General features: G+C 44.4%; 1 protein-coding gene across 1 annotated transcript in view; it reads left to right on the top strand.

Annotated features, from left to right (window-relative positions):
- The first annotated feature begins 449 nt into the window (after positions 1-449).
- Positions 450-17,444, top strand: part of LOC138300177 (disintegrin and metalloproteinase domain-containing protein 9-like) — a 587,087-nt gene continuing 570,092 nt past the window's right edge. Inside the window, exon 1 of the mRNA XM_069239149.1 lies at positions 450-622. Within this exon, the coding sequence (XP_069095250.1) occupies positions 559-622 (64 nt within the window). The 5' untranslated portion in view covers positions 450-558. The remainder of the gene's footprint in view (positions 623-17,444) is intronic.

Genomic DNA, 17,444 nt, shown 5'->3' with positions numbered 1-17,444 from the left:
CAACCCACGCTACGCCACTGGGTGGGGGACCCGCCTACTGATTCACTCCTACCAAAGATCCATTCAAAGCTATGACCATATGTTCACAAGTCAGTCTGTCAGCACTCCTGGGTTCTGGCCAGACATATTTAAGTAGCATGTAACATGCCCAATTATATAATAGCCTTTTCATTTCTAACTGGGCAGGGGGAGAGGTTACTTTATTCCATACTCCTTTTCCAATGCCCCCACCTAAAGATGGCGCCCCTGTGCCCTCTCTTTCACTGCACTGTCTCTCAGCTCCAGGTATTGTCATGGGCCAGGCACATGCACCTTGCCCTGATAACACTACCCTAAAGCACACTCCTTCGTCTCAATACCTGCAGGACAGGTTTGACCTGTGAGGTGTATCTTTGCTTCCTCGTGTTTGTGCGACAGGGAGGAGTGCATGCTTGCACGCCCCTTCCCTGGTTACGGCTCAGGCATCCTGCTCGGACAGATTTTTTACCTTACTCTCGGGTGCGCCAGACCGGTGAGAGCAGCAGGGGCGCAGAGAGTTTAGGCACTGAGGGCTCAGTGATGGCAGATCCTCTGCTGGTCCTGGGACTCTTCACCTTGTGTGGACAGGCTTCTCTTTGGTTTGGTAAGTAGTCTTAGGTGGGCACACTTGCTTATTGTGGAGTACTGTCACCTTGTAGGGGAGCAGAACTGATTGTTGTTGCTATGTCACTTTGAGGGAACTGACTTGCTTATAATTCGGAATGTCGCCTTTTTATTATTGGGTATGTCACCTTGTTGGTGCTGACTTTTTTGTTGTGTATGTTGACTTGTGGTGGAATATTTGTTAAATGGCTAGTAAGTTCCCTTCTAGTGTATGGCCTGACATACAATTGGTTGGGTAAGTTGTTTTAAACAGACAGGCCTTTATAATGTTGAGTATTTTGCCTCACGAGGGTAGACGCATCTGTGGTTGAGTAAGTGGTTGGTTGAGCACACACTTGTCAGAAGAGTGATCATATCAACACATGCTTGTCTGCCGCTAGGTAAGTCACCTCCTGTGAGCAGACTTGTCTGTAGTTCATTTACGCAAGTTGCTTTACATGGGAGCTCTAATCTACTGTTTAAGTATCGTATCTGTGGTTTGGTAAGTCTCCTTATTTAGGCAGACATCTCCTTGGGTGGATAATCCAGTCAGTCATAAACTGGCCTTCTTTAGTAAATGTTCTTTACGCACATATCCTCTGCTGTGTGCGGCTTTACTTCCACGTCACTAGAGGCTGCAGGTTGGCATGGAGGCTCCAAGCTTAGCAGCTGCTGAATTAAGAAGGAATCAGTCGTGGTGCAAAGGTTTATACGCAGTGGGTACTGCCACAGAAGTGAGAGTTACAAGTCACAATGTGTTAGCTCTAAGCATGCCGGTTAACTGAAAAAAAATTATTTTCTAATCCTTTGGTTAATTTTGGGAGTTCGGCTAAAGCTCTACTGGGAGTCTGGTATGCTTCAGCCTGTTGAGACCATCAGCGATCACAAGCAGAGGCACCTTCTGAAAAGAGCTTCATCTGTGAAGCTTCGTGGAGAGACAAGCACGATTACAGTGGCATGAATAATTCACTGCCAGTGAGATGGGTCTCTCTCGGTCAGCCACTGTTACGTGCAAGATGTTTAACACGAAGTTGTAAGATGTTGTCAGTTAGACTGGTGCGTGTAGAGTGTTCCTATCAGTGATGCTCTGCTCAGTGTACAGGGTCTTCTAACACTGAGGCTCTGCTCTGTGTACACTGTTTTCTAACACTGAGGCTCTGCTATGTGTACAGTGTCTTGAAACACTGAGGCTGTGCTCTGTGTACAGTGTCTTCTAACAGTGAGGCTCTGCTCTGTGTACAGTGTCTTCTAACACTGAGGTTCTGCTCTGTGTACAGTGTCTTGGCCTCCCCATAGCCCCGGGGACCACCACCTCCCCGTGGCGAATAATGTAATATGACCGGAGACTGCCACCCCACGGGGTATATAACAAATTGGGTGTGGAGGGCTGCTCAGACACCCCCATAGCCCCAGGGACCACCACCCCTGGGGCATTTTAGAAAATGAATGCAGGAGGCCACTAGGGCTCACCCGCAGCCCCGGGGATCACTACCTCCCCAGGGCTAATACTAAATAATGTAAAGGGGGTCCGTTTCAGGCCCCCAAGCCCCAGGGACCACCACCTTCTCAGAGCTTCTTTAACAACAGAGAGGGGGCCGCGTGGTCCCCCTCGTGGAGACACTGATGGCCCTGGGGACCGCAACCCCCCAGGGCTGGCTCCTGCTATGTCCCAGGGTGCCCACCCCCCGGACATAGCTGTTTGCTGTGGCTTAGTTGCAGCTAGGAAGCTGCAGCTAAGCCACAGCAAACATTCCGGTTTCAGACAGGGGGACCTGTGAAGCAGGTCCCACTGTCTTAAAGCATACCTTTCATCTCTGTTCCCTGCACACAGATATAAATGAAAGGTTTGTTTCAGCAAGCACAGAGCTGCTGTTAAAGCTGCTCCTTGCTTGCTGAAGCAAAACCACCATGGGAGAGGCCTTGAGGCTTCCCCAGGCTGCCAGATAGCCCATAAAAGGCATTTTGTTAAATAAAAAAAAATACATATTGGGACCATGGCGGAGCCCTTGAGGGCTCGCTCGTGGTCCCTGTTAGCCCATAAGTGGCTAAACTAAGCATACAATAAAAAGAATTGCTCAGTGCGAAGGTCACAGACTTTCTCACTGAGCATTCAGGGTTCATGTCCAACTGGACTCGTTTCCCTGTTTTTTGTTGTTGTTTTTTTTAAAAGTAAAAATGTGTAAGGGTCATAGGAAAGGTGATTTTACTTTAAAAAGATTACAAACATATTTTTCTTTTTAAATTGTGCAGAAATATCTAATCCTAACTATATTATACGTAAAAACCTAAAAAAGTATTTCTCTCTCTCTCACTTTCAATCTCTTTTTCCCACTCCATCACCCACTGAGACACTTCTGCACCCACTCACAAACCCACTCAGACACTCACGCACCCACTCACAGACCCACAAAGACCCTCGTGCACTCACTCACAGCCCCAGTCACACCCTCATGCACCCACTCACCAACCCACTCAGCATTCTAGTGTTTTGCTGCCGTCCAGCTAAGAGCGGCTTTTTTCTGCTCTAGCTAGATGGGAGCACCCTAATATGCCACATGGGATGGGGTTGGTACACTGTTCCCATCAGATTCCATGGGATGCTGTCCCCGGGGCATTCCGATGGCTTAAAGAGGGGGGTTGTGCGCCCGCTCCTCATAAAGTAAGGGCATTGGCTTCTTGGAACGCGCTCCCCAGGGCTTTTTAATGGCTAGAGGAGAAGGTCTGCATGCCCCACCTCTTTAAGTATGGTATCAGCCCCAGGGGATGGGATCCTCAGAACCTTGAAATGGCAAGGGGAGGGGGGCACACTCCCCTCTCCATAAAAATACAATATGCTAAACCCCCAGGCCCTGGTCCACTTGGGAGGAGAGTAGCTATAATTTGAAAAGGGAGAGAGTCCGTTTAAACATGTTTTTTATTGTGGATCTGTGGATCCATGGTACAGGTTAAAAAATTGTTTTTGGCCCCGTAAAGAGTTCCTGTTGGCCCCTCCCCTTTCAGTCTGGCCAAGAAGGTCAGGGGTACTCCTATTCTCCCCCCCCCATATGTTTTTTGTAAATTATTTTTTCACAACTGGCCACTGAGTCCCCAAGTTCTAAAATGGCTGCTGCCACATCCGTCAGACCAGCAGATCCTTTGCAGCATGACATATAAATATATTTTTACCTGTTATTTCTCAAAAACTACTGAACAGATTTATACCAAATCACAAAAAGAACAATTCTTGAGTAGTGATCTAGCTTTCTGCCAAATTTGGAGCAATTCGGCTCAGCAATTTTGATTGTAAGTGTGTCTGAATTTCTTATGGGAAATTGCATGGGGAAAATGTGTTTTGGCTTCACCCTTTTTTCTCTGCCCCCACTTGACGAATCACCCCAAAACTTTCAAGGAGGGAGCTGGGGTGAATGAAACGCTCCTTTTCTTAATGAAATTATCATTAAGATTCTTAACAAAAAGCCCAATGTTAATAGCACATCAAAAATCTATTTCTTATGGAAACGTGCTCCTAACTATAATTATCCATACTGTACATATATATAGATATTCTTTTAATGTTTGAGCAGGGCAATCCGCAAACCCTCATTTTTAAAAATTACCATTATTATAATTTACCCATCCTACCCATAAACCCTAAAATTACCCTTAATACCCTATATGCCATCCCTCCTAACCCCTAAAATTATCTTTACCACCCTACACCCCTACCCACCGAACCCTAAAAGTACCCTTACTACACCCCCCCATATCCATGACATTACTCATGCTACCCTATACCCTTACCTACCCCGTAGCCCTGAATAGTATTACCACTCTATAAAAAACAGAGGTTGCTATTTTGTGCCTCTGTTGCGGCAGAGATGACCACAATACAATGGGTGGTTTGACGCCATTAATGACTGATGACGGCTAATGGTCTTAGTATTGTCCCTTATGTGACAACCATAAGAAGGAAATTAGATACATCAAATTAATAGGTGCTATCATTTTAAAGAGATTTGCAGTCCTGATGAGGACCCATTGCTGATTGATATCTATGTCCAGGGTCGAAACATCGACATTTATTATGTGTGGCTTGATGTTTCATAACTCAGTGACTTCAGGACTCCTGGATTGAAGGAGCCTATTGAAAGTTCACTTTTAATTTTTAACCACACTTTTGTATATATTGTACATAACACCCGCACTTTGTTTGCTTATCACAATACTCACTTTCACTGTGTCCTCTACACTTAGAAGCACCTGTGACTCACTTATAATGATAAGATATTGATGAAGTAATTAAAATAAATGACAATAAATAAAATGTGATATAGAATAACCTTTAAGGATACCAGAATAAATATATGTGGTTCCTTTATTCTTATTGTTTACTTTGCCGTGGAGGTCAAGGCATACACTTCCCCCTGTTTTAACCATAGTGTCTTTAATAGTTACTTACCCAGTTCTAAGGGTTATTGGGTTGCCTTATTTTTCTAAATATAGTGACTTTATAGTTAGGTGTTGGAATGTGACACGTGTGGTCCCATCATGCACTGCTTATGACCTCACCTCACATAATATATCACTTATGGCATGTTAAATGATATGATTGATGGCATCACTGATTACATTTAAATAACATTGTTGACATTATTATTGAGATCAGTCAATGATTCTGATTGTATGCTAAATGCTTTGTGAACAACCTAAATTGATGGTTGGATTCTTATAAGATTGCCTTTAAGCTTTTGAAAGATGCAAAAGAAATTGGGTATTTCAGAATTGATGCACCTTTGATGGATTGTCTTTTTACTTGTATTCACCCAAAGTATGTCAGTAGAGGAGAGCTGGTCATTGAATGGCAATTAACAATAAATCCTTTGATCAACCTTTGGTGTGATGGGCTGAAGGCTGAGCAACAAGGGTGTTAGGTGGTCATTGGCCACCACAAGCAAAGGTTTGGACGAAGGGTCTGGCCACAGGGCAAACCCACCGGCCCGTGTCTATTGTGTGTTGGATACAGGGTCTGGTGTGACACCAGGCCATGCAGACAACCTCTACTGTGTGACTCCATATTCTATGCATGTTGGGGGTTGGTTGTTTATAGAGGGGTGCATGCAGACCCTGACCACAAAATGAGCCCTTTCTCAAACATGTCCTACATATGACTGAAGATCATGGGCAGTAATGGTTTGATGCTTGCAAATGGTTGGGTGCAGGGCCTTGCCAGAGCCTAAACACTGTGCCCAAGTCCTAATGCGTTTTGGATATATAGTCTGGCCAGAGGCTATAACTAAGACGTCAAGAGTGATCTTATCAATTATGTAATTTAACATGTCATAAATGATGTAATGTGTGAAGTAATAAGGAGTGCATGATGGGGGCACAAGCTACAGCCAGTTTATTAAATTATAACTGCTGTATTTCAGAGTTGTTTTGTTTTTTTAAATGTTAGCTTGTGTCTCATTCCAATACCTAACTATAACCTCTCTTTCCTTTCAGTTTTACAGTTTTGATTCCATCAAGATGGCGTTCAGATATGCCACACCTGTGTCATAGATTCAGAATTGTAGCGCTCCAGTTGTTCATTACAACTGTTCATCAAGGAGCCTCTGAAGTCTTTTGACACGCTTCTTTAGGAGCCTGGTGTACACCATATAATGACAGACTGAGTGAGCATTCATAAGGGCTGTTGTCAGCCTTGCATGGTAGTCAATGTGGAGGAGTGGGAGGATTTTCCTGAGATGGAAGAACTCTCAGGTTCTTATAGTTTAGTGCAGTGGAGGTTGATGTGCCTTGGTTGCAGTAATTGAACTGTATACTCCAGTTCCTCTCAATTCAATCAATTGGACAAACATGCCTAATAACAAGGATGTAAATGCAGTGATGCATGATGACGGAGATACATTAAAAATAAAATGTGTTAAGCAGACTTCAGAATTAACGCAATTGACAAATTCCAGTGGATAACTACATAAATAACAATACTACCTGCACTTCTCCCTTGAGCAAACTCTACGCTTTAGTTGCCAGTTTGAACCAAGAGCCAGTGACCACGGTCACTGCCATTGCAAAAACCTTTGGCGTCATTAGGGTAACTGAAGCTCCTGGCCCTAACAGGCATCCCAGCCCAAGTCTTCAAGAATGACATCCAGCTGTGGTCTACAATACTCTTTGCACTGTATCACACATGTTCAGTGACTTTGGATGTACCAGATAGCTGGAGAGGCCCAATTCTACACCAAATATTCAAGAAGGGAGACAATCAGGACCCAGCCAACTATTGCCTTATCTCCCTCCTTGATATTGAAGTCAAGGCGTACACCTCCGTCCTCCTAAAAGAACTGGAGCCTTGGGCAGAAGCAAACAAGATTGGCCCGTTCTGTCAAACTGGATTTAGGACAAACTCTTTGATCACTGACAACATAGTGGCTCTCTCCTATTTATTATCTCAAGCCACCAATCAGAAGACACCCCCCTTTATGCTTGCTTCATCGACTACTTCGCGGCATTTGAATTGGTGGACAAAAATAATCTGTGAAGGAAGCTACAGCGCTGAGACATTCCAAAAAACTTGCTTCGGGCAATAATATCACTTTATACCTCGACTTGTGTGAGGGTCAAGTTGTCTCAAATGGTCGTAACTAGAAAAGGCTATGTCCTTGCCCTCTGCTATTTCATTTGTGCAGGGTGGATATGTCTCTGGCTCTAAAACACTCTAACTTCATCCCGCCCAATATCGGACATGTCATAGTCACACTACTACAATATGCAGTTGACATTGTTTTGCTGGATCATTCCAGAATCAGGATCCAGAAAACATTAAATGCCCTCCATAGGTACAATGAGACAAATAAAATGATGGCAAATGAGTCAAAAACAAAAGTAATAACCTTTGAGAGGACGATCAAGAAACTAAACTACGATTGGAAAATGGGCCCACTAAAAATAAGAGACAAAACTATATGTGTGGTTGTCCTCAAATAGAAGTACCAAAACCCATCTGTGCTACCTCGACGCAAAGGCGGAACTGATTATTACTAGAGCTTTGCCAGCTCAACAACGCACTAGAAAGCACCTCCTCTTTGCCAATAGGATGGGTACTCAGGAAATCCCTCCTACTGGTGCTAAATTACGGCCACTAAGCTTTCCCGGGGCAATTTAAACAACTAGTGGAAAAATGATTGCAAGATAAAGCTTACAATAGGGTCTTCAGCCTACCTCAATACATAAAAGGCTGCATTCTTAGGATGGAACTCGGTCTGGCAGGCCAAATGTGTGCTAACATGGCCCCTTTTCTAAAATATTACGGAATCATTAAGGTCGCCCCCAACACTCTGAAAATAGCTCTCCAACCCATTTTGACTCATAGCCGAGCTCTTGGTCTAACTATCTAAATAAAGCAATTGAAACCCTCTCTATAGACCAGTCGGAAATGAACAAATTGCTGCTCTCACACACTGCACTTAAACCTCATTTGAAAAAACAGATAAAATTGTTGTTAAGTGATCTGGTGAAACTAAAGCGCACACCAGTGCTAGGGGCAGCTGTACCATCTCATGCCAATAAACACCCACACCTTTTGACTCCACAACCATACTTAAGGTGCGCGATTGTGAAAGTCTGTCTTAAAAAAAATCATGGCTGCAAGGTTGATGGCCCTTCAGATTAAGGAAATGAACGCGAAATGGCCCTTCCTTTCCATGATTGTCAACTGCAGGCTCTGTGGTTACAAAACTGGGTCATTTAACCACTTATCATGCTGCTGCCCGGCTCTGCTAAACGCTCATTGCACTTTGTTGGAACCCCTCTTTTTAACCCACAGAATAAGAACTTGTAACAGCCAGGAACCTTGTCTTCACCATGATGGAGCCAACTGACATGGCTAAACGTGGCCAGCTCATCAGTTTATCACATGACCTGCTTAAAGAATGCAGCAAGACTGGTTATACATACTTCTTCGTGTATTCTCAGAAATTGTGCACATCATAAATTGGCCGATAAAACTGCTCTTTATTTGTGGTATTTTTATAAGCGTTTTGCCATCACTTGACACTTTTGTGCAAGAACGCTTGCTGCTATGACCTCGCGCTTTTTCCGAAATATTTGTACTATTTGAAATCATATTTATTATATGCTAGGCAATAGCACTGTTTTGTGTTTGTGGCATTTTACTGTCTCCCTTTATACTTTAAGCACATTACGGGACTGCCATATTTTAGAAGCGTTTAACAATTATTTGACACTTTTGTGCAAGAAGACTTGCCTGTGGCTATGACCTCATATCTTTTTCCGGATTATTTGCACTAGTTGAAACAACGATTTGTCTTAATGCATATATGTGCTATGAACTTTTTTGTTTCCCCACAAAGATTGTAGAGATCTTAAGTAATCACACAATAACGATTTATGATGAATATGGTGTCCTGTGATATGGGGCAACCTGGCTAACGTAATTGGGAACGTGAGACGTAACAAGCTACAGAATTCTCCTGCAAGAATCTGCTTTGTTTCGGTTCAATATCACGAGAAGTACAGTTCAGACTTACACTATTAGTACTATCCCATTGCACGCAACACTATAGGATACTTGTAAGGTCAGATGGTAGTATTTGTCTGGCACACAAGGCCTCAGTGTGGCAGAGTGCGTGTTGATGTAAGACAGTGAGATGGGGAAGCAGGTCAGGCACCGCTGCTGAGTGTACCTGGATCTTTGAAGCACGCACGTTCGATGTTAGTGCACCATACCATCCCCAAACTCATTCAACATTTGGTACCTCCTACAGCATTTTGATGGGTATGACTTTTGTAGTAATTTCGAGCAAGGCATGCTGTGTTGATGTCGTTCCTCATCCTAAATTTTGATGTCCAAAGACTTGTGGGGCCAGGAAATGCGGGTTTGTGTTTTGATTTGGAGAGATATTGTTTGCATGTTTGCCAGTAGTTACGCACTAGGCAGTCTAGGCAAATGCACGTCACCCATTCACCATCTATCCTGCACCGTCTTTCACTTTACAAATCAATACATTCTATAAATTGCTGTCAGTTTAATCTAATGAGATTAATACATCACCTTATTGATTTATATGGCCCACGACTGGAAAAGTGGTGTCCTGCATGGCATGGCCATCGGATCACTGCAGGATACACCTGTATTTGCTTTCACTCAAAGTAAGAGGACACAGTGCCAAAAGAATTCAACACTTTTAGTCTAAATAATGAATTTATTAAGGAACTTCCCAAATATCAAATAAAAGTTCTACAACTATATGAAAAGAAACATATAACTCAAATGCAACAGAACATGTGTATATACAAAGATAAATGCATATATCAAGTGATCAAGACTTAAAAGAAGGAAACGTTCAGTGTGTTAACAGACCATGTACACATAAGCTAAATAATCAAGATTTTAAATACCTCACCATGAGGGCTGACATCATCCTTGCCAGTGACACTTGGTAACCCTTGATCAGCCAAGGCACGAGACACTCTTTTGGGATCACAAAGATCCTGGGCAGCGCGTCCGCTCCACAGGCGAGTTCCTGTCTTAGCGCCAAGTCTCCCCGTCTTTTAGACCTTAAACCATCTTGAGAGGAAGGTTCTAGGAACCCTCCTCCTCTCTGTTATGAAATTAAATGCTGACTGTACTTCATCTGCATCGAAAACACCCATCGGAGCTCGCCAGGCTCCCAGTGTTTGTTCTGAGACAGACTCATACATTCCTGTGCTAAAAACAGTCTCAGCCTTGAAAACTTGTATCTAGTCAGCATCCCACATAATATGTTCCAGTACTGTCAGGCTCTTCACCGTAGAAGACTGCAGCAGGGCACAAAATTGAGTCATTCGCACAAAATGGAGTTGATGGGCAAATGGTGGTTAAATCTAAATAGCATCACAATGCCTGATGATTGAAGGGCTTGTGAAGGGCACATTCGCCATACAATGTCAACTTAGCACTAAATGCCAACACCAGAAAGTGATTGTATAAGAAACTACTTTTTTCTGTAACAGAAAAGGTGATTCTTAAGTGGATTTTATCCCAATGACAAGGTTATTCCAAAGCCTTGGTCAAATGCATGAGAGCATCTTGCATACTAGTTTGTTTTTTCTAATTCCTGGAATCGTAAATAATAACTGAAAGTTGGATTATAGAAACTTTGTGAGCATGTATGGATTAACAAGAAGAGTGAGAGGGTTCTTCTCCAGACTACAGTACACTTTATGCAATAGCCATAACATTTTAAAGATTACCCTTTGTTCAGACGGAATCCAGTGCAGTGCTCTATGAGCTTCTGAAATATGCTCATATCTCTTTAAGCCACAAGTGAATTGGAACAAGGTTTATATATTCTCTGAAGTTGCATCAGTGAGTAGTATGATAGGCCCAGTGTTGGAGATGACCATTTTATTTGTGATATTGCTCCATGTTGAACCCATTTTTGCTGGCCATTGGACTCTGCGCATTTTACCCCTGCCAACCAGAAGTAAAGTACCTTAGTTCTCTCTTCTAAAAGGCACATTTAATTTCCCTAGTTCCTTAGCATAAGGTACTAATTGTACCTAGGGCATGGAAATTAAATGCTACAGGTGGGTTCAGCACTCATTGCACCACCACTATAGTAGCACATCTCTGCAGGCCTGCCCCTGCAGCCAATGAGTGCAGTTTTAAACTGTCATTTTGATCTAACAAAATAAACCTTTTGTCAGGCCTGTACCTTCCTTTTTAATACCTATATGTAGGCCCTAAATTGCCATATGGCAGAGTGCGTAGTATGTAAAAAGAAGGACATGTATGTTTGGAAGGTTTTCAGTACTAGAGCATGTAAAACATTAAAGTTGTTGTTCACTGTGGAAAAGGCTAGCCCTCCCATAGGAAACAGTAGTTACATTATAACCATTTACAATGCTTAGCTTCAGTTTTGGATAGACTAGAGCCATGATTCAAGTACTCATTTGAATGGTAATTTGAAATCCAAATGAATGGACAAGTTGGATTTTATTTGACTATTTTTTAAATGCCACCTTTGAAAGGTTGCCATTTCTGTGGCTAAGGCAAATGTGCCTTTCTGCCAGTGTCCAGTGTCGCCTGACTGTTAATGGTTCTCCTGTGGAGTTATGTGTATTGCTCCCTGGGCTTGATTGTGGAGATGTATTTTTCTTCCTTGAGCTGGATATGCTGGGAGATGTGTTAGGCCCTTCTTGAGCTTTAAAGGGTGCCTACCCTGATAGTAGCCTATGTTGCTCACACCTAAGCCTGCCTTATTTTTCTTCCTAGACCCCTTGGCTCCATACGTAGTGGGAGAGGCTGTCCAAGAACTGGTTTAGAGTGATCACAGGGGAGGGTTTGGCCATTATCAAAGCCACACCTCTGTGTGGGAACAGGGAGCTCTGACCAGGCTTCTGCCATGTACAATTTAGGTATAGAGGGGCACTGTGAGATATTTTACAGTAAAGCACACCAGATGTGCTGCAAAAGTGCAAAGGGAACTTGTGCCCTATTGTTTAAGGAGTGGCTAGGAGTTGTCACCCCCTTCCCCTCCTCGCCTCTGGCCTGGCATTGAACCAAATGCAGCATCCCCAGTACCCTCCTCAGATCACTTCTTGCCCAATGGAAGACTAAAAGAGGACTGGGCCTGCTGTCTGTGGCGTATGAAAAGCCTTAAAGGCTGGACTTGTTCTCCCTCTAGTACCAGGGAAACATAATTGTACTCCAAGAGTCATACTGGTGACTTGTTTGGGCTACAAGGAAACAACAGATTCCAAGAACGCTTTTCCTGCATTTGCAGATGACCAGTTTCAACACGATCTACCTAGCACCCTACTACTGGCCTCTGCGAGAGTGAGTCTTGACCCCCATGTGCTGTCCTCAATGGTCCTTGACTCTTGGCTGGTATCAAAGTGTGTTCTTCCTGCAGTTTCTAGAAGCCTAGGACTTCTCAATTTTTTTTGGCAACTTTGGCCCATATTTATACTTTTTGGCGCAAACCTGCGCTAGCGCAGATTTGTGTCAAAAAGTTTAATGCGGCTACTGCCATTCCAACACCCCAGCTGGGCACCTTATTTATGGAATGACTGTAGCTGGCGGTGCGGCCTGGTTAGCGTCAAAATAAATGATGGTAACTGGGCAGCGGAGGCGAAGGGAAGACTGGGAGTTGTGTGCCAAAGAATGGTGCAAGTCAGGTTAGAGTAAAAAATATTGACCTGACTAGCCTCATTTGTTGACACACAACCCCCATGGAAATGACTCCTGTCATAGCAAAGACAGGAGTCATGCCCCCCTGCCCAATGGCCATGCCCAGGGGATCTCTGTCCCCTGGGCATGGCCATTGGGCACAGTGGTATGTAGGGGGGCCCAAGCTAGGCCCCACTATGCCACTTCTACATAAATAAAATAATACTTACCTCTACTTACAGTAGATGGTACCCCCATCCATGGGTGTCCTCCAAGGGCGAGGGTGGCAGGGGGTGTCCCTGGGGGCAGGGAAAGCCACCTGTGGACTGCTTCCATGGTCAGAGACCATGGAAATGAGCCCACAGGTCCCTTAACGCCTGCCCTGACCCAGGAGTTAAAAAATGACTCTAAACCGGTTTAGAGTAATTTTTTAAGGCCCCCCCCCCCCCTCCTGTGCGTTATTTTTGCACGGGAGTATAAATAAGGCGCAAAGGCCTTAGAGTCATTTTTTGCCCTGGAACGCCTACCTTGCATCTCATTAACGCAAGGTAGATTTCCACGGTAAAAGCATGACTCAAACTCCATAAATTTGGTGCTAGATGGGTCTAGCGCTAAAGTATAAATATGGAGTTAGGTTTGCACTGGATTTGCATTAAAAAATGACGCAAATTTGGTGCAAACAGAGTATAAATATGCCCCTTTGTGCTCTCAGAATCGAAAGGGTGCTGGGACCAACCCCCTAGCTGATCTGATGCAGGTGCATTGCCACTAGGCCAAAGATCTAGGTTGTTCCCACTACGTTCGTTTCCACAGCAGCAAAGTTTATCCAGTGGAACCTTGCAGGAATGGTGTCTGACCTTGTGGAACCCTCTTTGGCTACAGCCTTCAGCCTTGCCCCCCGCCAACCTGGAAGAATTTGAGTTCCACAAAAGTGACTAAATCTGAAAGTAGAAATCTTCACTTAGCAAAGGCGTAAAAAGTATCCAGCGAGGTGAGTGGCCATCCATGGTCGGAGCTTCTTGCCAAAATTCGATGGCTTCACTGAGACCTCATCCAGTGGCTACCCAACGATGTGGAGCCCTCTCTGACCACAGCCTGCTACCTTTCTCCACTGAGAATATTTGGCTTTTGTCACAAAGCCCAAAGCCTAGAAAGTGGAGGGGATACAGAGGAAGAGGAATGCAACAATTATCAATAGCACGCTATATATGCCCGGCCTAAGGAGTCTCCTCTCCTCTGTTTACAGCCCAGAATCGGGAATCAGTATATGTGATGCAAATTAGAATTCACTAATTATGATACGAATCAGGTTGGCAACAATGTAGCCCAGGAATGCGAGCCCTTTAATCTTCCTGAAAGCAAGGATCACTTGGAGGATCTAAAAGACGTCATCCGATGTCTGGACCAATGGTGTTGAGAACAGGAGGAGAAACTGACGCCGGAGATGGAGGATGGCTTTGTTTAAGTGAAACGGGTCCTGACCGGAGGATGTCAAGAACTGCACAAAGATATCTGGAGGAAGAGAGGGAAGCCGGGAGCTTCTGAGCCAGTGGAGAGACCAGCAGAAGGACGAGACACCACACCCCCCTATGCTCCCTGCGGGACGTGGCTAGCCCAGGTACATGTGCGCTTGCTGCTTAGCCAGGAAAGTAAAATAATGGGTGGAGGGACAGCACTGGTAACAGGTTGTGGGGGGAAAAGTGGATACATGGACCTCCACAACCTTTAAACTGAGAACTCGAGTTCTGCTGGAGTTTCTGTTTATTGCTTTGTTGTTGTTAGTCCAAGAGTACTAACTCCGAGAAGACAAGGAGTATTTCAGGGCAGTTTAAGATAACTTTAATTTACTGCCAAACCTACAAGTTTAGAGCTTCGTATGGTGGTGGGTTAGGTGGCCCAAACAAGGTGGTTTTTGTTTTGTTTTTTTCCCTCATGTCCCTCCCTGTAATTATATCAGAGCCAGAAGCAAATACTTACCTGTGGAGCTTTCCTTTCTTTGAGGGGCTTGCCAACAAGACAACCCTGGTCCTCGAAGTTCTAGAAGAGGAAGAGCATCTACCACCTGTAAAAGAATTTGAGTAGGCAGGAACAACAGTATCATCACCAAATGTTATTTGCTTAACATAACTTGCCTGCAGTACCTCTACTAGAGTGGCTAATTAAAATGTACTCCCTGTGAGGATCCCGGTCAGTGGTCCAAGGCAATACCTGTGGTGGGTACTGTCACATGCAATGGGTGCCTTATAGCCTTAGATACTACTTCACTCAATTTGGATAACCAGGTTACTCTTTTGTACAATTGACTTTCCAGAAATACTGAGGTAGAGCAGTTGGGGTTTATTCTTGTAGATGGTAGAGGGGTTGTAACTCAGATAATTTGACACCAGTTAGTAAACACATACACACACTGTCCAGTCAAAGGTGTATGCTTTATACATCAAATGATGCTTACTTCAAGGTAGGAAAGACGCTCTGTTGCTGTTCACAAGCACACAAAATACCGAAAGATTCTAGCACCTTTGCAAAGCATATTTATAGTCCAGGTGTTGGAAAATGGGTTATTGGTAGGGCAGGTAGGTACCTACACCTAGCAACAAGCCACTAACCTCCACATAGGTACAGTTAGGTCTCAGTAAATTAATCCCAGCTCTACCCTTGGTAGCTTGGCATCGAGCGTCAAGGCTTAACTTAGGAGACAAAGTGTAAAGCATTCAAATATCACAAAACAGTAATTAAATAAAACACAGGAAACAGTTTAAAAATCCAAAACCAATTTATAAAAATAGGGTATATTTTTATCTTTAAAATGACACAAAAACGATTAAAATCGGTTCAGGGGAACCGGAGATATGAATTTTTAAAGAATTATTACTTTTCTAGCGCTTAGAAACAAAAAAGCGCCAATCGGGTCATCTGGTTGCACCTCGACCGGGGCAAAGTCAAACTTTCAGGCCGACCGCGATGGAGCCCTGCTCGGCTACAGGTCGCGGGAGGCCTCGGTTAAAAAGTTACCTTCTGACTTAGTCTTTATTTCGAAGTTTTTCTTCACCGGGACGAACCTGCCAGTTGAATCCGACCTCCTGGAGCCCTTGTCCGGATACGCGATGTGGGTTTCCTCGGTGGAGACTTTTACCTTCGGACTTAGTCGTTTTTTCGAGATGAAAATCCTTCGACCGGGGTAAACCTGGATCTTGATCCGACGTCCATGGAGCCCTTCTCGGATACGATGGCTGGGAGGTCCCGGTCAACTTTTTACGTTCGGACTTAGTCTCTTTTTTGGATGTTTTTCTTTACCGGGACGAACCACGAAGTCAGGCCGGGTCGCGGTTGAGGCAAGCCGGCTAGAATTTCCGCGGCGGGTCGGTCCCTCTCTGGAGCTTTTTTCCAAAAATTCTCAAATCTTTTCCAAACTTCTGGGGCTTCACCCAGATGTTCTTTTAATGTTCTTTTGGGGTCCACAGCTCACCCCAAGGGTCCAGAATTTCTGTGATGGTCCTTAGGGGGTGCGGACTTCAACTCCCAGAATGCACCTGGCGCAAACTCCTTTTTGGCCACTGGACAGTGGTCAGCTGGTCGCTTTCTTCAGGAGTTGGTGCAGGGGACTCTGGTTTTGCAATTTTTCACCTGTAGCAAACAGGGAGTCCCTCCTTGAACCAGTTGAAGCCAGGCAAAGTCCTTCTTGTGGTGAAGCCCAAGTGTGCAGCTGGTGCAGTCCTTCTGAGTGCAGGGTCCAGGTGCAGGCCAGGGGTCCAGCAGGGCAGTCCTTCTTCTTCTTTAGTTCCTTTCTTGTTGAATTCTGGAGGGGATCTGAGGCGTGGGTGCAGGTCTGCCAGTTTTATCCTTGCTCCTGGGTGAAAAGCAGGGGGGTCCTGATCCTCCAATCAGGTACAGGGTCGTCCCCCTGTGATGACCACTTCCTGGGAAGTGTGGCAAAAATCCATCCCAAAAGGCAACAGTCTCTAAAAATCCAACATGGCTGAATCTGATTTTTGGAGGTTACATCTGGCTGAGCCCACCCACTGGTGTGGCTAAAAATCATAAACACACCCCTCTCCTGCCCTCTCCTAATCTAATCAAGGGGGCACCTAGTTGTCTGGGGTTGCAGGATGTGGGGGTGTTGCTGGGTGCTGCAAATGTCCTTCTCTGCCTTTGAAGACCAGTTTGGCAGCCCTCCCCCTTCCTGCCTCACCATCTGCTGAGGGGAGATTCTCTCCCCCAAGCACATTCCTTTGTGTGAAGTCAGGCCACTTCACACCTCATCAAGGTAGCCTGGCAGAAGCTGCTGCAGGCTGGCCAATCAGAGCACAGCAGCAAAAACAATGCAGAGCTGAAATTGGCAACTTTTTAGGTAAAGTCTAAACTTTTTACCTGGACAAGTTATATTAAATCCAACAACTGGAAGTTGTGGGATTTATTACAACAATCAATTTGATACCAAATTCTTGGTATGTAACATTTAAGGAGACTTTAAAATTTAAAATAAAGTCTGCCCATTCTAGCCTATGAAGGCCATTTACTTCAATGAGGGAAAAACGAATTTGGCTGTTTTTACCTCACCAGGGCTTATAAATCTATTTTTATAAAGTCCCTGCTTATAGTTACATGGCACCCAGCCCTAGGGGCACATAGGACACACCTTAGGGGTGACTTATATGTAAAAATAAGGTAG

Source organism: Pleurodeles waltl, chromosome 6 (assembly GCF_031143425.1).
Source record: "Pleurodeles waltl isolate 20211129_DDA chromosome 6, aPleWal1.hap1.20221129, whole genome shotgun sequence".
Taxonomy (NCBI): Eukaryota; Metazoa; Chordata; class Amphibia; order Caudata; family Salamandridae; genus Pleurodeles; species Pleurodeles waltl.
This window is presented reverse-complemented; position numbering and strand designations above follow the sequence as displayed.